This window comes from Mustela putorius, unplaced genomic scaffold (assembly GCF_011764305.1).
Source record: "Mustela putorius furo isolate JIRA1106 unplaced genomic scaffold, ASM1176430v1.1 tig00003853_pilon_pilon_pilon, whole genome shotgun sequence".
NCBI lineage: Eukaryota > Metazoa > Chordata > Mammalia > Carnivora > Mustelidae > Mustela > Mustela putorius.
Genome location: NW_025422005.1, coordinates 79,081,829 through 79,104,556, shown reverse-complemented (window position 1 = coordinate 79,104,556; position 22,728 = coordinate 79,081,829). Strand labels below are relative to the sequence as shown.

At 34.1% G+C, this 22,728-nt stretch overlaps 1 protein-coding gene across 3 annotated transcripts in view; it reads right to left on the bottom strand.

The window, feature by feature from the left end:
* Positions 1-4,197: 4,197 nt before the first annotated feature.
* Positions 4,198-22,728, bottom strand: part of FNBP1L (formin binding protein 1 like) — a 99,435-nt gene continuing 80,904 nt past the window's right edge. Inside the window, exons 10-17 of one of the 3 annotated variants that reach the window (XM_004752578.3) lie at positions 22,169-22,327; positions 17,341-17,355; positions 14,760-14,869; positions 12,058-12,190; positions 11,591-11,685; positions 9,562-9,710; positions 7,750-7,908; positions 4,198-6,460 (exon numbers count right to left, since the gene is read on the bottom strand). In XM_004752578.3, coding sequence (XP_004752635.1) covers positions 6,453-6,460; positions 7,750-7,908; positions 9,562-9,710; positions 11,591-11,685; positions 12,058-12,190; positions 14,760-14,869; positions 17,341-17,355; positions 22,169-22,327 — 828 coding nt within the window. In that variant the 3' untranslated portion in view covers positions 4,198-6,452. Of the gene's footprint in view, positions 7,909-9,561; positions 9,711-11,590; positions 11,686-12,057; positions 12,191-14,759; positions 14,870-17,340; positions 17,356-22,168; positions 22,328-22,728 lie in introns of all 3 variants that reach the window. The other 2 variants (XM_004752577.3, XM_004752579.3) reach the window with 2 other exon arrangements.

The window sequence follows — 22,728 nt, the reverse complement described above, 5'->3', positions numbered from 1 at the left end:
TAGATATAAAAGTTCATTATTAAGCTATAATAATTAAATTATCACTGGAAATTTGATATGACAGAAGTAACATTGGCAACCAGTGGGGGAAAGGGCAGCTTTTTAAATAAATAACTCTTGAACAATTGGTTAAGCAAATGAAAAGGGGAGGAAAATGGCCCCTTGTCTCCTATCATAAACTAAAATAAAATCTAGATGAATTAAGAGCTTCTATGTGAAAGGCAAAACCATAAAATATTTAGAAGGAAATCCAGAATTTTTTACTTTTTACTTTGAATCAAGGAAGAATTTTTTAAACTAGACAGAAAAAGCATTAACTATAAAAGATCAGTCTATATTAAAACAAACTTCTATTCATCAAAGGATATCATATTACAAATGCAGCCTCCAACCTTGGCTACGCCTGTTCCCTGCCACCTAATATTCACACCCTTCCGTTGTGCCCTTCTACATTGCACCAGGTTTGTTTTGCATCACCAAGTACATATGGCAGGAGTCATGGTATATTATGTCTGAGATTAGGTTATAAAAACTATGCCTCGGTCTTGAGTTTTTTCTCTTGTGGATACCTCACTGAGGGAAACAAGATGCCATGTTCTGAGCATCCCTATGAAGATGTCCACATGACAAAGTCCTGAGATCTGCCAACAATCATGTGAATCATCTTGCAAGTGGACCCCCCAGGTCCACAAAAAGCCTTGAGATGATTGCAACCTTGACCAACACCTTGACTGCAACCTTCTTAGAAACTAAGCCAGTCACCAGCTATGCTACATAGCAAGATAATTAGCACCCTTAATGTATGAAGAATTCCCATGAATACAGAAAGACAATCAACAACAAAAAAAGGTCAAAAGATATAAATTGGCTTTTCACAGAAAAGGAAACACAAAAGATTTTCAATTTCATCAATACACAGGGAAAGCAAATAAGACCACAATGAAAGGCCATTTTCATTCACTGAATTGACAAAAATTGAAAAGACTAGCTCCCAAGTGTTGGCCAGGTAATGGAGCCTAAGTAACTCATACACAAGTTGTAGGTGTGTAAAACTGTTATAATCGCTCTGAAGGAAAAGGTGTCATTTTTTAAAAACTGAAGATAAATATAACCCACAAACTAGCAACACAGAACTTGTGTTATCAGTAAACATGCATATGGATGTACATAGCAACACAGGAATCAGGAAGAAGCACACACATCCATCAACAGGAAGATGGATATATTGTGTATTTATGTAATGGGATACTATACATACTAAAATGAACTATACATAAACATGAATAAATCTTAAGAGCATTGAGTGAAAAAGCAAGTCTCAGAAGATACCACGCAGTATTCAAAATATTTAAAAGTAGAATGTTAATAATATAGAAATCATATGAATAAGTTCATACACATCAATGTGCAACTCTAGTAAAATAATCCTTAATCCTTTAAATAAACTACACAATAAAACTTAAATCTAAAGCAATGAAAGTAGCACATTCAGCAACCACTAATAATTTCCAAATCACTTTGAACAGCTGGGCTGATATAATTTTTTGTTTAACATGGCTCTCACCAGCTAAATGATATCCTCACTATTTGATAAAAGGCTGAGAACTCTTCCAGTGACATCCCCCATTCAACTGATAGTCATTAATTTACTAATGTGCTGTTTGGCACCTAAAGAGAAGGGACATGCTGCTGATCCACCTCTTACCTCATTGGACAGGATAGTGCCATCTGGGTGCTGGCTATATGCCAAGAGCCAGTGGTAGGAGCTCACAGCTAGAGGAAAGAGAATGGGGGTTGGGGTAGTACTGGTTGGATGGGGATAGATGATCTGGGATGAACTGGGAACTTGTATGTGAGGTCTGTCTCATTCCACACGCAAACTGGTTCCCATATTGGCCAAACCAGAAAGAACCAATGATTGGTCAGATGCCAGTTATGATTCAGGACAAAGAAGGGGATAGCAAAGAGAATATAAACCTAGGCAAGTCTGCCAGAGCTTCTGCTGGCCCTGGGACAGAGCAGCTTGTTCAGGCCAGTGAGTATAAACCAGTGGAGATGAAGAGGGCAGACAAACAATGATACTCCTCTCTGGAGAGCAGACAAGGGAAGAGGGGGAAGAAAAGAGCAGGAGTTGTGCTACCACCTGGGGAGAGCACTCTCTTTTGGACTTAAGAATCCTGGTACAGTCACTCTCCTCACATCTCTTCAGTGCACAAGGCAGGTTACCCTCCACCACAAAGGGCTATGTCCCTAACACTTAAGCCTACCCACACTCCCAATCTTCCCAGCTGCTACCAGAGCTTAGACACCTCCCCTTGAGCAGGATGAGCCATTTCTTTGGGAGGATGAACAGAGCTCTTCTTCAGCTTGGTTGCCCAGGTTCCTCTTCCACTCAAGGGTTTACAAAGATTTCCCCAAACCTGAAATAATAGTAAATCTATAGCAATTCCTTCACCTTTGTCCTCATTGCTCAAAACTGAAATATATCACAAAGTATCATGTGTGGTTTCTGAGAAACCACATGTACTCGAACTTGGTTTTACAAGTTTCTGGAATTACCATTTACCAATTGGTATGGAAATATTTCAGTATTAATATTAACCATGGTTGTATCGGTGTGCACTGGTTCAATATCAGGCCTGCACATATAGAGTATGACAACTTCTTTACTCAGAAACATGGAACGCTAATCAGGTTTAGGAAAAAATACTCTGGTAGTAACATGTAGAGAAACTGAGAAAACAAAAACTAAGAAATTTGGGATAGTGGTTATCCTTCATGGAAAAGAAAATGGTAATTTTCTATTTAAATTGTGTGATACACTTAGATTTATTCTGTATGGTTCATAACATACACATATTTTCCACAAGAAATTTTCCTCAGGGTTGACATTCTGGGTTTACCATATCAGCTTGTTGCAAGCTCCCATTTTCTCCAACAATGCTATCACCATCGAACAAAAATGAGTAAGAAATCCTGGGAAGTCCTGAAATTGTGCTGAAATAAATATATTTATCTCGAGTTTCCCAACTGTATCTAAAGAAAGGAATGAGGCTAATTTGATGTGTCTTTTTCTTAGGATCTAGGTCAGTTGCCCATTACATTTTCTTCTAAATGTCGACAAAATTGCCCAGTACTTTTAAGACTTGTCAAACTTCCCAGAGTTTACTGTTCACATTTTCTATTTTCCCACCCCTAATCTTTTGGCATCTCTTAAATTTCCAATAGTTTCTTATTCACAGTAACTATACTTGAGAATATATTTGGCCCCAGGTTTATGAGTTCATTGAAATAGGTTTGGTGTTTCTTTAATATTTTTTCATCTAAATGAATACCTTCTCACAAAGAAAATCTATCCTCTTCAACAAGTCTGGAGATCCTTTCTCTCTTGTTAATATTGTTATAAGGATGTTATTTTTCCCTAGCAAGTAGGATTTGACTTCCTTGATCTCAATTCAGATAGTTTAAAAGCCCTTCTCATTGTTTTGAGTTTTTGTTGTTGATACCATTTTCCTGCTATTTTGTATGTGTCCATACTTCCAAGCTCAGCATGGATCTCTAAATTCTAATCACAACAATTACAACCTGTTATTATTCAGGATCAACCCAGAGTTTTAGTATTTTCTAGGGTTTCTAGAAGTTAACAGTCATGGTTTCATATTTCCCCTTTTAAAAAGCTGAGCCTTCTGAAATTAAGACTTCCTAAAATGTCAGATATGACACTACTGTGACAAACACTACCTTCCCATGCTTTGAAATGCCAGGAGGATACAGGTGCTCTCTGACCAGGAATTCAAGGAGAAGCACAGTAAATGCTGACCAGCATGTGGACAGATCAGTCTATGGTACAGTGACACTTTCTAGGGATGCAGAGGATAAGATGGTGTAAAAGGAAAGTCTGTGCAACATAGCTATGGTAAAATAGAGATTAAAAGATCCAAATTATTACACTCAATTTAAAATTACTCTAAAAGAGAAACAGTTTTTCTTACCTTTAGGAAAGCTTCAAAGAAACTAAAACTAGAATAAACATTTCCAAAACTGCTTTGCAAAAAATGTCACCCAACACAGATACTTCCACTTCTGGAACTTGTCGTCTACTTTGTATCATCAGGAATTCAGCACAACAAATAACAAAATCATTACATCTCCTTAGTTCACATAGGAATAAGAGATAACACACTATACAACTTAAACTGACCATGAAAAGATTGTTTTATTCTGTGAAAATATTCTCAACAGAGAACACGATCTTAAACAAAGCATTTACCATTAAATCAACATGTGCACAAAAAGAGTAAAAATTACTGAAAAATTAAAGATTTCTTTTGGACAATTCACATGTTCAAAATTTAAGAATGATTTAAGAATGACTTAAACTGTATAAGTACAAATGTCTGTCCTATTGTAATAACCCATGTACAGGTTGCACTATTCCACGCGAAGGACCCTGCCTCCTACAGAAGCAAATCCTGCTTTGAGAAAAACAAACAGTAGCTTGAAAAGAACAGTTAGTCCTTACAAGAAAACCTTAAACTTTGCCCTCTGTGGCTGTCAGCCAAAAAAACACAAGCACTTCAGGCTTTGTACAGAGGACAAACACAGCCAGATCACATTTCCTCCTCACTGCTAACCTTTAAAATAAAAATAGCACTAGATTTTAAAACTACTTTATGTAGTCTGTCAGTACTGAATAATGTATCATTATATAAATAACCCTGTAAAGAGATTCAAAGTCTAAGCTATATAGTTTACTAGCCTCAAAGGTAATACACTATTTTATGTCAGCTGTGTAACAGGGGTGTACTTGATCTTATGAAGGCATTAACTTTCACACAATTGTCATTCAGCTTCAGTATAACTGGTAGTACGATTCAAATAACACTGGGGAAAAATTATTAAAGCAGTCACACAGCTTCTAAAATATTGCTTAAAATCCAATAATACACAGACCATTTCATGTTCTTTCTTCCCTCAAAACAGTAACAAACAAAATTAATGAAGCTTCTGTGGTACAAATACCAACCCCCCAACCCATGCCCATCTCCCTGTTAAACACCACTAAGAAATTCGTTAAGATACAAGTCATTAACAGAATCACAAATGTGAGGCAGGACAACATGAGCAACAGGGGCACTAAGGACAATTGTATTTACAAGTATAAACATACAGAAATTTCCATTTTACAAGTAAAAGTGCACATAGATCATTACAAAGTTTCACTAAATTTTATCTGGTTCAAACAAAAGCATCACTTGGAAACAGACTATCGTTGTAATAATCAAATAAGAACATGGTCACCCCAAATTAAAACACAATGGGGGGTCCATAAAACTTCTCATAAAAACACTGAGTAAAGTAAAATGGACTTGGACATGTCTTTAGCTTGATGCATAAATTTGAAGATGCACCATCAAACATGGTAGAGCTCTAAAAGCCACCTACCAAGGCTAGGTCGGCATCCGCAGCAGCGCTGCCGAGTTAAAGGAGGTCGCACTGAGCTGACACATAAAGCCCTTTGTGGGATACTGTAGTGGTAGTGTTGGCAATCAACAGATTTAGGCACTCTAGTTTAAGGCAGCATTTGAATGGAAGCAGCTGACTTCTGACAACAGTCCTTTGTCTTGAGGTGGCGAGTATCTTGTGTTTATTATGCCAGGATTTCAGTGCTGACTATAGATTCTTCTCAGACTGAGGTGAAGATGTATTACATTTCAGAGTTCTTTCAACTGGGCTGTAGGCTAGAGCAGAGATGTTTTCTTTTTCTTATCATAAATACTTCAGATTCACAAACTACTTCTTCATAATGCCAAAACTGGAATGTTTGCAGTTGGGAAGTTATAGTAGGGTACACGAATACTACGATGGAAACATTAGTGCTGGAGATGTCTGACAAAGTGACTTGCACTACAAATGTAAAACAAAACAAAGACTTTGACAAGAACAAGGGATTATAAAGACATGCCTGAAAACTCTAGCCCAGTCGCTCTAGACATGCAACAGGATGTTAAGCAAGCACAGAGGTGGTGCAGGCAGACGCTGACAAATGGCAAGGGGTCTAAAAGACAATGGGTCTAAAGGCCAATTAAAACAGAGCTGGGATAGACGGTCCTGTTGGGACAGCCAAATGTAAGACAAATTTCATGACAGCTTTACGTTTTTTCTGACTTAAATATCAGTAAAACAAATGGAAAAAAAGTTGGCCATTTTGGGCTTTTTTCCCTTTATGTGAATAATTGTGAATGAGGAATTTAAGGACTAGTATTAACAATGATTCTTTAAAACAATGTATGGAAATGATAATGAAGTTAGTAAAAAAAAAAAAAAAGTCTGCATGCATTCATGCAACTTGCTTCTCTCACTCTCTGAACCTGACAACTTAATACCCTCCCCCTAAAAGCAGCTGCATGTAACCTCCTTCAACATCTTGCCCATTTCCTCAGAAACCCTCTTCAGGAACCTGTAGTCCAGGAGGAAAAAAAAAAGAACAATTACTGAAGACCTTTGGTAAGACCAAAAGGGGTATTCAGTTTAAAGTGTCTGTCTCAAATGTCTAAAATCATTTTAATAGTCAGCTATGTGAAAACACCAGAAAAATCTGGACGTGAGCAAAATTAAGGACCAGTCTCTTAATTGCTTCTTTGCTTTACTTCCCCACATGACCAGCACTGCACAATCCTTGATTACATAGTATTTTCAAACAAATGCTTGTTAAAATTAATTGAAAAAAAAAATCTTGAATTGATGATTGAGCTAAAATGAGGAAATGTCCTAAATGGTGATACAGATAAAGTCCTACAACCCAGTTAGTCAAAAAAGGTTTTTCTTTTCAAAGTAAAAATTTGCCAGTACTTTCCTTCCATTCAAGATTTCCTCTCAGTTTATTTAGAATCTATTTTCCTATGTATAATTGCTAAATCATCACAAAAGTGGTATTTCCCAAAAGACATTTTTCAAGATGAAAAACTGTAAGTATTAATCTGGAAGGAAGACTGTACATTACTGAAAATTATTAGTATACTAGATGAAAATATTTTCAGGTCTCAAAAAAACTCCATTTTATTCACATAAGAGCAAGACCAGGTTGATTTCTTTTACAGGTCTCTTGATTAGCCTACAACTAATATAGATTTATGCTCAAGGTGTTTGTTTTCTTCCTTTAAGAAAACAAAGCTAAGAATAGGGAGAAAACCGAAAATGACTGTATTGATATTTTCAATTAGCCAACTATTACTTTTCTTCCTGGAAACTGCAGCTACAAAAATTCAAACTCCTAGGTTAAACCACTCTTTTGGGAGTTAGCTTTCAGAGCAGTTTTACTTATCTGAATTCACTTACAGTCACTGTGTTTTATGAAGCAAAGTGTGTGTTGGAGGAGGAGGGCTTCCTATATCTGGATTCCTGCCCAACAGATCAAATTCTATGACTTATAAGGCAGAAAAACACAAATCTTTCACAGAGACTTAAGCAGGACATAAAGCAAAAGGCTTTACACCAATAAAGCTTTACATCAATAAAGCTTCACACCAACGTCATTCAAATGGTAAAACATCATGAGAACAGTTTCTTGTGGTAGTAATATTCACATCTTTAAGATCGAGCCTACACTCAGCTCACATAGTGAACAATGTATCTTGGATGCCTTTAAGTTTTCTTGTTTTCCCACCCATGTGTTTTGTTTTATGTTATCATTCCTATGTCATACACATCACAAAACTGCCTGGTTAGTTTAGATGTAAGTTACTGCACCTTTACTGTTTTTCTCTAGGGTTACATCTATGTATGATGTGGGAACGTAGCCTTCTTCACCATTCTGTCTCCGAGCTCTTGTCCATCCATCACCTTTGTCTTCCTCAATTATGTATAGAACTTCACCTTCTTTCATTGCCAGGGTACCTTCATTATGTCCTAAATGAGAGTTTTCATAGCACAAGCATAATTAATAACTTCAAATAAAAGTTACAAATATACAAAACAACATGAAAACCTACTAGACTTCAATGTACCTGGAACCAAGAGCCCACTAACTCTCATTAGCAACAGCTCTATGATGCTTTAGTTTAACCAACACTTTCACAAACATTATGTCACTGGAAATGCACAATAACCCTGGGAAACTGGCATTGATATCACCCCCCACCCCAATGCAGCAGATGAAATATCTTAGCTACATTACGCGTGTTTTTGACAAGATACTCTTATTTCACTACTTCAATTCCTTTCCAGTTTTTTTTTTTTTTAAAGATCTTACTTATTTATTTGACAGAAAAAGAGAAAAAGACAGAAAAAGGCAGCACGAGAGGGAATACAAGCAGTGGGGAGTGGAGAGGGAGAAGTAGACTTCCCACTGAGCAGGGAGCCCGATGTGGGGATCGATCCCAGCACCCCAGGGTCTTGACCTGAGCCAAACAAAGGCAGACGCTTGACAACTGAGCCACCCAGGTGCCCCTTCTTTCCCAAATTTGAGTGGTGCTGCTATCTAGAAAATTCATGATGTATGGATCAGGAAAATATTACTGGAGGGTGGGAAGAAAGAAGAAAAGAATATAGTTTGGAGAGGGAATAGAGAAAAACACAGGTTCAATTCCGCTGATGGTGGAGGCAGAATAGTCATAGCCACAAAGCATGAACTTTCTTCGAAATCTCCTCAGACTCCGGGCTCTCCTTCTCCACTCAGGGCTCTCCTTCTTCGCCACTACCAACCACTTCCAACCAGATTAGCAGTAACAGTTTTCAATAATGAATCTTCATTTAACATATGATAAATTCTCCAGGTAACGTTAGAGCAAGAACTTAAATACTACTTTCTCAGAATGAGGAGTAACTAAAAACTTTATTCAACTTTAAAATCAATACAATGGATGGGTGGGTAAGGATCTTAAATCATATGCCACTTTATAACAAATGATTATGGAAGTGTTACTCTGCTCCTCTGTTAATTTAGGAAAAGGATTTTTCACAGTCCCAAGAGAGGGAAGGGCAACAAAAAATCTCCAAGAGAGAATCACAGTGTCTTCCTTCCCTCACAGGGACTGTTCTCCAACCATCAGAAGGGAAGGACGGCATAGTCAGAAGCAACCATATTCTCCTTCTCTCACTTGAAAATATAGCCTACAGGGTCTGAATATAATAGGGACATTCAGTTATGCCATGTGCCTTGTACCTGTCTCTCAATGATAGCAAGTTACAAGGAAGAGATTAAAGTGGCATCTGCTAGCCTTTTACTTCCCAGGTTGAGCTACATGCTCAAGCTGCTTCACCTGTGATGAGTACATGTAGTATTATTAAGATATCTGGGGTAAATTAAATTCTGTTATCGACCAAAGTTGATAAATGAAATCTGTACTAGGATGCTTGTAACACAAGTAATTTTCTTTCAGTGTCATGTACTGAAGAAAAACCTCTATTTGTAATATAGTTAAAACAAAAATATTCATACTAATGAGCTGGGATTACAATTTGCTGACAATGAACTATACAACTAAGAACACTAAAGTGCATGATTCAATGTATGTAGACTTTAAGAAACCAGTTTTTATCAAACACAACGGAAAATTATACCATCAAAAGGGTAGATAGCTTTGCAGTGTCCAATAGCAGGCAAAGGATCGTCATCTTCAAATTCATCATCAAACTCACTGTGGTGACCATGTTGTTGAGTTGGTCCCCGGACTTCTTGGTTTGCATCATCAGTGTAACTTCCCTCGGGACTATAAAACATAAAAGTATACCTCATCAAATATCACAAACATGGGAACTTTTTATGCTATCTACAAGCTGAATTCCTCAGATCAATTCAGAGAACTAAATATCAACGACACAGTTTCAAATTAAGCCTTTATTCTCTTCAATCTTGATGATATACATAAATTGCTGGTAATACAAAATACTTCTTTGTTGAATCTCCTGAAATTAAAAAATTACAATGTTCTAGGCATATGGCATGCATTCATAAGTACGTCTCACTATCACTGGGTCCAGAGATAAAATGGGAGAAATGGAGGGGACACTTGTCTTTCATCACTGCAGATTTATTACCTCCTCTTTTGGCAAAAGAACCCTAAAATTCCATAGGGGACCCATCCAGACCCATGTTCAGTTCCCAGGCTTCAGGCAGAGCTTTGTCCTGACTGCAAAGGGCCTGTCTCAGCACAGCACAGCACGTGTATGGTCAGAGTGAACAGTTCATGAAGAGGTTTATAACCCAATCAGGTAGAACAGACCCCAGAGACTTTTCTTTAGGACTGAAGAGAAGCTCCCTCTCTGCCTTCTCTACTGGACTTGAACCTGGAGAAATATGAGCTTCAAACTCTGGAAGCTCATCATATGAAGACTTCAAATGGAGCCAACATAGAAGAAGGCAGAACTCTAAGGTGGAGAGAAACAGTTCTATCATCTGAGTTGCTAGATCAAGCTCTCCCTAGAGCAAGCCAATAAAATCCCTTTTTAGTTTAAGCCAGTTTGGGTATTTATTCTGTCCCTGAAAGCAAAAAGACTCCTAATAAAGTTAACTTCCAATTAATCATGCCAACAATGAAGTTAGTAAAACTCAGAAAATTCAAAAGAACAGGTAATCCAAAGGTATTTTTTTCTTAAAATTTTTTTAAAAAGAGAAAAGTGTTAATAATTTTGCTAAAGAATCAAATGACTGAATAAGGTAATGGGAAATCTGTATGAATAGAAATTAAAAGCACTTTGGAAGCCATGTTCTTAAATAACACAAACTAGAGATTATATTACTTTAATCTAGGTTTTACCTAGTAACAAAAACCAGTATATTTTTAAGTATCTCTTGAGATACTAAAGATAGGTACTCTTTCAAGAGTGATAACATAAGAAAAGAGAAGGAAGAACTAAAATTTATCAAGCACATACTATTCCCAGGTATTTTACTACAAGGTGCTTTATGTACATTATTTCATTTATTACTAATAACCCTGTATGATAGGTATTTTAATCTCTATTTTATATTTTAAGAAACAGACTCAGATTATTAAAAACAAACTTGTTCAAATTGCACTGTAATTAAGTAGTAAGCCAAGATTTTATACTAGATCTCTCAAATTCTCTCTAAAGAGAATCCTAATTTGTTGGATGTTAGTGGAGGAGTGGGAGAAGACATATACACAGCGGGGGAAATATCACAAATGGTATGAAAACATGGAAACTTAGCAAAATGCCTTTCGGAAGCTGTGATGCAAACTAACAATACAGATTTTTTTTTTCCTTCACAAAACTTTGAGCAATTTAATAGTTAAGTTTTTCTTTGGCATACGCCACCCAACTCCATCTAAACCCTGGAATATTCCCAGGTCAGAGGAGCCTATGCCTCCAGACTGTAGCTCCACAAATTTTCTGTTCCTATCTCTGTTTTTGGATGCATGACAATCTAATACAGATCATTAATAGGAAATTTCATATTTTTACCTGTAGCTACTGTAAAGAAACAGAAAGTCATTTAAGTTCACAAAACTAATGTTATTAAAAACCAAACCTATTAAATCAGGGAAGAACTCTATGAATTTTAGGACAAAAAGGTGAGAAAAATTTGAGGGAAAAGAAGAAATACACATAAAATGCAAAAAGTGACCTTTCTCGTCCCTGTGTTACAAGATGATTTATGTCACTGCTATGTCTTCTGTCTCCTCTCCCACCTGTTTTGCCTTCAACTTCAGAGAGCCAAGCCTTAGGGAAAAAAAATAAGTAAAACTTAGCTCAATAAATATTTTTAAAAGTTCCCAAGATAGTCTACATTTCAAATGTGCTTTAAGTTTTTATAATTACCTATTTCTTAAAGAAGGGAAACCTTTATTCTGGTTTGATCAATGACCAACTTTACAGGGGGTAAGAAAAGCAGGTTTAGTTTCACATAGTTTTAATTAAGAAAAACTTGAATGAGAAACTAATTCTAAAGATTATATACTATAATGATCCCTTTTAGACCATACACCCTAAAATTAAATAAAAATTTGAAGATGAAATTGTAGCAAAAACCAACCTATCATAATGAAGTTTATAAAAATGATTTTACCTTAGACAACTGCAAAACGAACCTACCTCATTCTTATGGATTTCCATTCGTAGGCGGTCAATATTATTCATGGTCTCTGCTAATTTAGGCTGCAAACTCCCTGGATCCCCCATTTGTGGATTTTTCTCATACACGTCTTTCATTTTGTTGAGTGCTTCTCTGGAAATGGGAAGGAAGTCACAGAATATTCACTTCTTATGTTTCCAGGTAAACATACCTGCAATGATTCTGGTGAATCTCACATAGCCTGATCTTTAGAGTCCCATCTCTTTAAATTTAGTCAAACATTACCAGCTAAAGATAACCTGCATAAAGATGATAATATAATGTATACAGAGTAAGTAATTTATGGAGACTGTCTTATCAAATATTTGGAATAAAAAAATAGATTTCTAATTTCTTGCTTCTCATTTATAAGATTTTATACATAGTATAAATACATACTGTATATTTGTTTATTGTGTGTGTGTGTGTGTATATATATTATGTATGTCTTTGTACATATATAGGTTAAATTAAGGCCTGGAAAAATATTTTTCAATATTCTTTTTTTTTTTTTTAAAGATTTTATTTTATTTATTTATTTATTTTTATTTATTTGGCAGAGAGAGATCACAGGTAGGTAGAGAGGCTGGCAGAGACAGAGAGAGAGAGAGAAACAGGCTCCCTTCTGAGCAGAGAGCCCGATGTGGGACTCGATTCCGGGACCCTGAGATCATGACCTGAGCTGAAGGCAGCGGCTTAACCCACTGAGCCACCCAGGCCGCCCCATTTTTCAATATTCTTAAATTCGCTTCTGAAATCAAATTCATTATATCCCCATGCAGTCATACATTCCTCAGTGTGCCTCATCTTAAATCACAGCATCTTTGTCCTCCCACTCAACTATGCTAGAAATAGGAATGCCATCTTTCACCTGTCCCTCTCCCAGTTCATTCATCTCTTCTTCATTTCTCTAATCATATCACTGCCAGTTATACCTCAATCAGCACTCTGTGACTCCCTCTAATATCTGACATTACTGACTAACACTCTAATAATCTTTTCCACCCTGATTTCTTGGAGGTTCCATTTTCTTTCCCTTCTCACCTCTACTATCTCATCTCCCTCTCTGGTTCTTCTCTACTGCTGTTCAAACTCTAAATGTATGTTACATAAAATGATAAACATTTCTTCTCACCTCATCCTACATTCATTTTTGAAAATGTCTCTTGTTTTTGTTTTCTAGTCTTATTGAGATATAATTGACTCTTACTAACTTCAGAGGATACTCAAATCTCCAGTCTTCCTTCTTACCTAGTTCTAGACACCCTGAACAGGTATCCTTTTTGTTGTCCACCTAGTGCCATGTTTCTTTAACTGTGTGCTCTTTGTTCATTTTTCTTTTTAAAATAAGCCCTTAAGTGTGGTGAAGTATTATCTAGTGCTTCTAAGTGCAAGGAGGCTGTGAGGTGCCTTATTGAGAAAATACATGTGGTTAGACAGGCTTTTTAATGCATGAGTTACAGTGCTACTGGGCCTGAGTTCAAGTTAGTGAATGAACAGTATATATTAAATTATGTGTCTTCAAAAAGAAACATATATAAAACAGGGTTATAATCTGGGCAGTTCAGTGGGTTAAGTATCCGACTCCTGATTTCAACTCAGGTCATGATCTCAGGGTCCTGGGATCAAGCCCTGTGTTGGACTCCATGCTCAGCCAGGAGTCTGCTTCAGATTTCCCTCTCCCTCTCCTTCTGCCCCTCCCCCCCACTCATTCTTTCTCAAATAAATAAAATCTTCAAACAAAACAAAACAAAATAAAGTTACAATTGATCAGTTGATAAAAATGTGACCAGAGGCTAACTGGAGCTTAAACCTGTACTTCACTATTCACAGTGACTTTATAGAATATAACTACTATAAATAATGAGAATTGACTACATTACAATATTTAATTTACAATTAAGTATACTATCACACCATTGTACAACTCTTAAGATCAAAACTTTAATCACTTCTACACCTGAAACTGAAGTGACACTGTGTGTCAACTATACTTCAATAACAAGAAAAACAAAACAAAACACTAAATCTGGAATGAAACTGCCTGAGCTGCAAAAAAACAAAAACAAACAACCCCAAAACCTTCAATTACTTATGTTATAGTTTAAGCTCCAATTTTATCTTCAGTATAAAAGCAGATAGTAAGGTACCAATTCACTTAATAACCCTTTATTCATCATAACTATTTGTTCATGAAAACAAAACAGAACTAAAGGAAACTTTACATAAAATTGAAAAAAAATTACAGCTTCAAATCCATGAATCTGAAGCTGTAAGTAATAAGTATTATTTGTTGCAAACAAAATAATTAAAGCTTTAGGTTTTGACTGAACTCAATGTATATATCGAAGCAAAATGAAATGTATCAAAGTGTAAGAGATGGTTAGTGCTGGTGAAACGATTTTGAAAATGAATCCTCAAACTATTCTGCAATATTAGGAAAGCACAAATATAGACTACTGGCATCCAAGGGGTAAGCTGCAACCTAAGAAACTAACATTTCATTATTACCTGTGACATGGCAACCATAAAATTTTTCAAAGTTTAGGAGTCTACTTTTCCCTCAAAAGGTATTTCAATTAGGATATATGATTTTTAAACCTTCATACATCACATTTAAACACATCATTGAGAGTCAACCTCTTAAAGAATAATATGGTAGAAAAGACTTAATGGAAAATACTTTTGGTCTGATTCTTTTTGTAGCTCTCGGTTAAGTTCATCGATGCGCTGCTGCAGCTTTTTACGTCTCTGTTCTGGTGGCAGATGACTGAAATCTTCTAGTGCTGGGCCCTGAAAATCATTATAAAAGACATTTTCAGGACATTTTATTTTTTAAATATATTCACTATAAAATAAAAATACATATCAATTTTAAGTTTAATTTCAAATTAGCCCCCCAAACAACTCTTTTTAAGAAATCGTAACAGATATGTATGTTGATTAAAACAACTGTATTGAAGAAAGAGCTCAAATTCCAGTCAGTTTATAAAGTCATAAAATAGAATAGGTAAAGATGTAACCAGATGAAGAAAATTGTAATGACCACTATCAGATTATTTTCAGGTCTTGGCAGTTAAAATAAATACATAAGAACCTTCTTACGGCAACAACAAAAAAATGGAAACACGTAACATTTCTCACCTATACAAATTGTTTTATAGATAACAGCACATTGCCAAATCAAATATTGCAAATGTTGACTGCAAATATGAAAATTTATAGAAATAAGCAACTTACCTCATGAAGATAATCTAATTGGTGAAATATATTTTGATATTGAATAACCTTTCAATAATTACATTTATTAAGCCACTCTTTAGAACCAAAACATACCTGATTATTAAAAAACAAAAGGTAGAACTATCCCCTGTGTGAAATATAAGAAATTATTCTAATAAGGAAATATTCATTATCCTTTTGTACAACCTAGTAACAACCCTCAGTTATTCCTGAAAGAAAGTTATAATCCAAAAAGAGATGGGATCTCGTTCTTTATGAAAGATGCTTGATGTTTGAAAATTTTTTAATGTTTTAATATTCAAGAAACTATCATTTAAGAAAAAGTACTAGTATTTAGATGTAAACTTCTGATTCAAATTATGTCTTTCTCAAGTGTTAATCATGTCACTCTTATTTGTCTTATTAGAGCTTGCTTACACAACAGAGCCAATATTAGCAACTACTGATTCCATTTACTATAAACCCATATTTACATCTTAAGTTTTTATACACTCCAAAAACTGATAACATTTTTCTTTTGGTGATTTTAGGAATATGCCAGTTCAATTTTCCAAGTATCGTTGAAATGAAATGCATCCTTGCTCTTTAGGCCACTTATGCATATAACATATGCTAAGTAGCTTTATTTCACCATCTGTAAGAATACTTCCTTGACTTTAAAAAAACTCACTTTTAGGATGGAGCCATGATCAAAGGTAACATTTAATTAATAAACAGAATCTCCAGAATTTTCCCCAAGTGGCCCATACATTATGGATATTTAACAAGCTTGCCTTTAAAAAGGCAGAGTATCTTGTCTGTAATTTTTGTTCTTTAATCTACCAGGTAGCAGAAAAAAGAATCTGTCAATCAACTAAATCTGACCTAACTAAATGAATGGGAGAATTCTTAAAGAAGGTGCCTTTAAATTTAGTGGTCAATTATTAATGTAAACTGTCAGATTTAACCTAATTTCAGGTACAGGTTTTGAAAACTATTATATATGTGCCAAAGATAAAACTTCATTATCTATATTTGCAAAATATTTCTTAAAAATTCTGAAAAGCTACTTAATGAAGAAATATAATTCAGTGTGGTTTTTGTGTAGTATTACAATAAACTCATAATTACCATAAGTAAACCTTCCAGATTTCTACTTACCCCTAATTAAACCTTGTTCTCAAATTTATTACACAATGGATACTTGGGCATTTCTGATATCTCATTTTGACACTATAACCTGTTCTTTTACAGAATATGAGAACTAAACATGCTACTTCCTATAGATATAAAGACCTCTGAGGCATTTTACAACTCTTCCTACTACAAGGGAATTTCTAAAAGGATAGACTACCAGTCTGAAATTAAGTGGTTTGAAAGAGAGTGGTCTATTTTCCAAAAATAAGAAACTATGCAAGCAAAGATTTGGGGGTTAGGTCTTCACAATGTAGTTCCATTAATGTGTCTGAAATGTATAAAGGACCATCACACACATACACTACACACACACACACACACACACACACACAAAATTTAGGTTATGTGTGCTTTTATTCCCATTCAGTAGTACAGAAGAAGAAAGCACGGACTCTCTAATGAAATTAGTAGGAAATTTTCTTTCTTACTGTTTTGAAAATCTAATGATTCTTAAGATAAACTAGAAATAAAAATTTATACAATTTTAAAAGATGTTAAGAAAAATTATTTTTAATTTTCCATCTGTAAAAATATGAACTTTTGTTCTACCACATAACTTTAAAATAATGATTAACTATAATTTTACGCTCCGTTAACATGACAAGGACTCCACTCAGTAACATTTAAGAACGTAATGGGTTGATTACAGTTAATCACATTATTTAATTTTATGACATCAAGAGATACTGGCATATATTGGACTATGGAATGAAGTATAAAAAAAAAAAGACGCATACAAGGTGAAAATGTGCAGTTGTACCTTACCACTTATTTTGAATTAAAAAAAAAAAGTTTTGAAATTATTTAATGTTGGCACAGTATATAGATCAGCACATAAGGCTTACCATCTTCACCGACCACTGAATAGTTCAATGGAAAACAGAAAGAAATGGTAAATTATTCACATGAAATCATAATACAGAAGATGCAGTAACTTATACTTTTTTTTACAGTATTAAAATAAATCATGAACATTTCACAATCCAAACAATTATGCCAGAAAAACAATTTTAAAGCACATGTTGGGGAAAGTAAATTACTTGCAAAAAAAAAAATACACTGATGATAATGGGCAGATATTTTCTAAATGCAACTAAAACCCAAAACAGAAATCATTTGATTAGTAATCATTTATTTTCTTCTTTAAAAGATAATCTTTTCTATAAGTAGATTCACTTATATAGCTCTTTATTCTCAAAATACTAATATCTGAAGAGCTAAATATAAAGATCTACTATTGGCCATTTAAAAGAAATCTTATATGAAGTATTAAAAAAAGAAAGGCTCTTCCCAATGCATTAAACAAAATACCATCACAGGATTTTTATAGTTCAAAATAAATTTCAAATAAATTCCAAATTTAGTTCAAATAAAATTCAAAATTTTGAATTTAAATATGTCAAGGGTAGATAAGGGTAACATTTCTACTTTAGTTTTAAGGGTTTTTTTTTAAGAAAATTATATTATCAAAATAGTAACGGAGTCACCCAGACTCAAGTTTCCCATACATATTTCCTAATAGACACAACTATATGGGGTAAATGTTTCTTTGAAGATCAAGTTTCTATTTTTCAAATTTTATTCTGAAATCCGTATGTTCAATAAGCAGCACTAAAAATATAATGGCAATTTTTAGAAAACTGGATACAATTTCTCAAAATATGAAATGACAGCCAGAATGCTCTCATACAGTATATATACCACTAATGTGTATGTGTGTGTGTGTGTGTGTATACACACACACACACACGCCACATTATGTGGGTTAGCAACTGGCATCGCATCTATCAAGCACTCCCAGTAAACACGTGTGCACACATGTGCACGCTAACGCACGCACACACATACACACACACGCACCCCTTGTGACCCATAATACGCAATATAGCTTTAAAAAATTAATTTTCACATTCAATGTGTTTGGTTCACAACCTCTGAAATTTATTTTTCCCTATTTTCTAAATCATCATGTTTTAGAAAACGTGGGGGATGTCAGGTAGAATTTCAAATAAAAAAAGCTGAACATTAATAAATAACTGACAAAAATATCTACCCCTTATCTCCAATGAATTAGCTATATATACTGATGGTTATGATGATAAAAAAGATGACATTTATTATTCATTATCTTTCCAAATTAAGCTTAACATTCTTTAGACTGTCAGTAGTTTCAGGAAACAAAACCACAACTTATTTTGGTATCACAAAATTCCTGATAAAAATATTAAAAGGATTAAATTTTAAAAAGATATTCACAATCTTTAATTTTATTAATACAAAATTATACAGAACACAAGAAGCAAAATATGTTAAGTATTTTAATTTATCTGTTATAATTTTCCCCAGCTAAATTTAAGTGAAATAAAAATTATTTTTCCAGTTTCTATAGTAATATGTTTTAAAGAAAACATTAAGATGATTATAACTGAAGTATCAAATGCTTCAGTTTTAGGTTAATCTAGTTTCTTATCAATTAGAAGATTAATTTATAGTTCAATAATCTTAGATTTGGAGATACAAAATACAAGTTCTTTGTAAAAATATTAGAAATACATCAAAATATTTTTAAGTGATTCATGTTCAATGCATAAATACCCTCTTACTCTCATAAACAATTATCATGTACCTATAACTAGAAAATTTCATAAATCCCCATACCTTAATAAATACACAAAGGAACTAAAAAGGAAATCAGGCTATTATAATTATTATATGTATTTCATTTAAAGATAGGGAAATCCTGATAACTATATTCTGAATAAATAAAAGCATACAAATATGACTTTAGGTTTTTCAGATCATGAATAATTTAGATAGAAAACATGGACTTACTATTGCTAGATAAATCTTCCCCTCCAAAAAAGGATTACACAGAAATCTCAAATAGTTACAGAGTAAAATTATTTGTTTCTATATGAAGTAGTTAATTTTATGTGTGCACCAAAGTAATGGTCCACCTAACCACTAATGGTTAGGTCTTGATGTCACAGAAGGAAATTATACACCACCAGCCCTCAGAAAAGGTCTATTGGTCAAAAACATCAGTCCAATGTAACATTTCTCATACCCTTAAAAATATCAGGAACTACACAACTAGGTTTAATTTAAAAAAAAGAAAGAAAGAAAGAAAGAAAAGAAGAAAAAGAAATTATAATTTTTTAGGAAAGCCAAAAGGAGGTATTTAGGAAAAACAATGTAGCAAACATAGTTCAAAACAAGAGTTTCTGATTTGAACGGTCCAACTCTTCTGCTTTAAGAAATCTTAAGACTTACTTTGTAAGCTTAATGGACTGACATGTAAATCTGGCTTTTTAAAGCTTCTCTTCTTTTTCAATTTTTCTACATTGAGAAAATTCTTCAGTGGCAGAAAAATATTCTAAGTTAAAATACTTAACAAGTTAATTTTGAAATAGAATCTGATAAACTACCAAATACCAAAATGAAAAACTTCTCAATAATAATAAACTTTGTTTTCTGCTCTATCCTCTAATCCCCTAGAGTTAATTTATCTGCCATATTTTCTACCTTCCATGTTGCTTTTCCCTTGGTATGAAAACTAATAATAAGAGGAGGAAGACTTTGGCCTTCAGGAACTGGCCCCCGCCAGAACAATGTACTAATATTTAAAATTAAAGCAGTAAGCGTAAATAAGACAAATAATGGCTAAGCAGATACTTTTAAGTTCTACAGCTTATAAAATTCTACCTTAAAAATGAAGATGTCACATATTTAAACTTCTTTCTCTAGAGCTCAGTTTTAACTTCCTAAACTTTTCCACAGAACTATATTTATTTCCTATTTCTATAACTATACAGTATAGATTACTGTAACTGGGCCTGATAGACTTGGTGTATACAAAGCTATAGCTATAAATAGTAATTTTGCAAGATTTATGTAACAGAATTTAATTAAGTCTAAATCATCATAGAGAATAAAGATGGGAATTCTACCTGCATAACTCAATCAACAGAAATCCCAAGTATGATGTCTTAAAAGTCCTTCAAAGAAGTGTTAAGGGCTTTTAAAAATGAATACAGGTACCTATACTGCTTGTAAGTATAATACAGACTCATTCCTAGAGACTTTTCAGAATGTCGTTAATTACCTGTATCATTCACACACAGAATTAGGTAAGATAGATGTAAAAATATTCATGACATTACAGGAAAAAAGGAAGTCCAAAAAGGGACACGATACACTAGAACACATCTGCTGCATTACTGACAATCACTTCAGTTTGTCATATTGTTTTAATGAAAATGCAGAGAATAATGTAATCCTGCCCTAAACAAATATATCTTGCTCTGCATATGGCCCAAAGAGAAACTCAACTAAAGCAATTTGTAGAAAAGACTATAAAATGTATTAAAACCAGACAGGCTAGACAGAGAAGGAAAGAGAAGACACAAGAACAAAGAAGGAAGACAGAGAGAAAGGGAGGAGAAAAGACAGTGGGGGGAGAGTGGGCAGCAAAAACAAGAGCCCAACTATAGTTTATCACCACTAATGATTAGATTTCTTATGGCACTGATAGACTCAAGAGTTCTCACCTGTGGGCTTTCAAACCTATGTTTTTCATATGTCCAAACAAATGCTTAAATTTCATAAACATATCTAAATTGTGAGCTATGAACATTATAAACACAACCTTAAAATCAAACATAAATAAGAGAAATTAGCTTCACTGACATAATGGAGTAACACTAATATTTATCACTTCTATAACAGCTGTTGCTAAAAAAATAGTGTAGGGGCGCCTGGGTGGCTCAGTGAGTTAAAGCCTCTGCCTTGGGCTCAGGTCATGGTCTCAAACCCCACATCGGGCTCTCTGCTCAGCGGGGAGCCTGCTTCCCCCCCCCCTCTACCTGACTTTCTGCCTACTTGTGGTCTCTCTGTGTTAAATAAATAAATAAAATCTTAAATAAATAAATAAATAAGATTTTAAAGATGAATAAAAAATAGTTTAATATTGCATTTTACTATTCTAAAATTTTTCACTTACAGAGAATATCTTCAGTTTTAAGTAAACATCAAAGGCTGGCCAATTTTTTTTTTTTAAGGAAAAATCCTGATATAAAGTACTTTTGGTTTAGTCCAAGAACACAAATTCCACATAAACATTACTCAACATCTAGTATTTTATAGGCTTTTTAATTTACAAAATACTTACTAATGTATTATCTTACTTTGATCTACAATACTAATATTTAACATGCCTTTCCTTAATTAAGTACTGGAAACTGTTTTTATACTTCTAAAGGTAGGGCAATTAAAATCGAACGTGATTTTTTTATTGTCAACAAAATATAAATTGGCAGAAGTCATTATTAGTGACAAATTATTGCATGAGTAACTCCAGTGACAAATTACTGAAAGTCTTAAAAATGTAAATACATTACAAGACAATGGTGGACATATGATTTCACATAAACAAAAAATAGCTAATATGATTGTACCCAGCACCCTCTTTATAATACCATTCTTTTATGGTTGAGCATTTCAAATGTTATAAAGAGGAGTTGTTTTTAACTTGAGGGTAGCTATACTTAATTCTGTGGTGTTTTTAAACTGCATATTTACAGGAGAGAGCCTTATAATGAGGGTGGAGAGTATTAAAAGCCACACTACACACACAATAGGCCATCATGCATTTTAACCCATTATTAAACTTACCCCTCTTTTGAGGCTTCTGAAAGAAGGAATTCTGGGCTTCCCTGTTTTTATTTCATTCATACAATAATGCACGGGCTCAATGGAGAATGTGAGAAACTGGGACCCATTAGGAGTACTGGATGTGAATAAACTAGTAGGGGTTAAGGGTGGGGACTGTGGCTAATATGGAAATAAAGAAAGGAATCAATAAGCCAAATGTGCATAGTTTTTTCCTAAATGAAAATTCTATTTTTGGCAACATACTTTTCACAAAATAAATCTCAAAGTTTTCTATAAAAATAAGAGAATTAACATAGTTTTGCCAAAACTGTCATTTTAAAAAGTCAAATTTACTTTAAAAATGTACCATTTCATTTGATCACTTTTTACAAGCTGACATTAAAAATATAGAGTACACAAATTATAATGTTAGAGCAATATGACCTACATAAAAAAATTCTCTTCTGGTTTCTAGAATATTAGCACTACCTAATTGGTTATACTTATCCTGTACTTGTCAGAGATAAAGGTGGCAGCTACAGGTAAAGTTATCTAAATAGGTAATGTTTATTAAAATATTA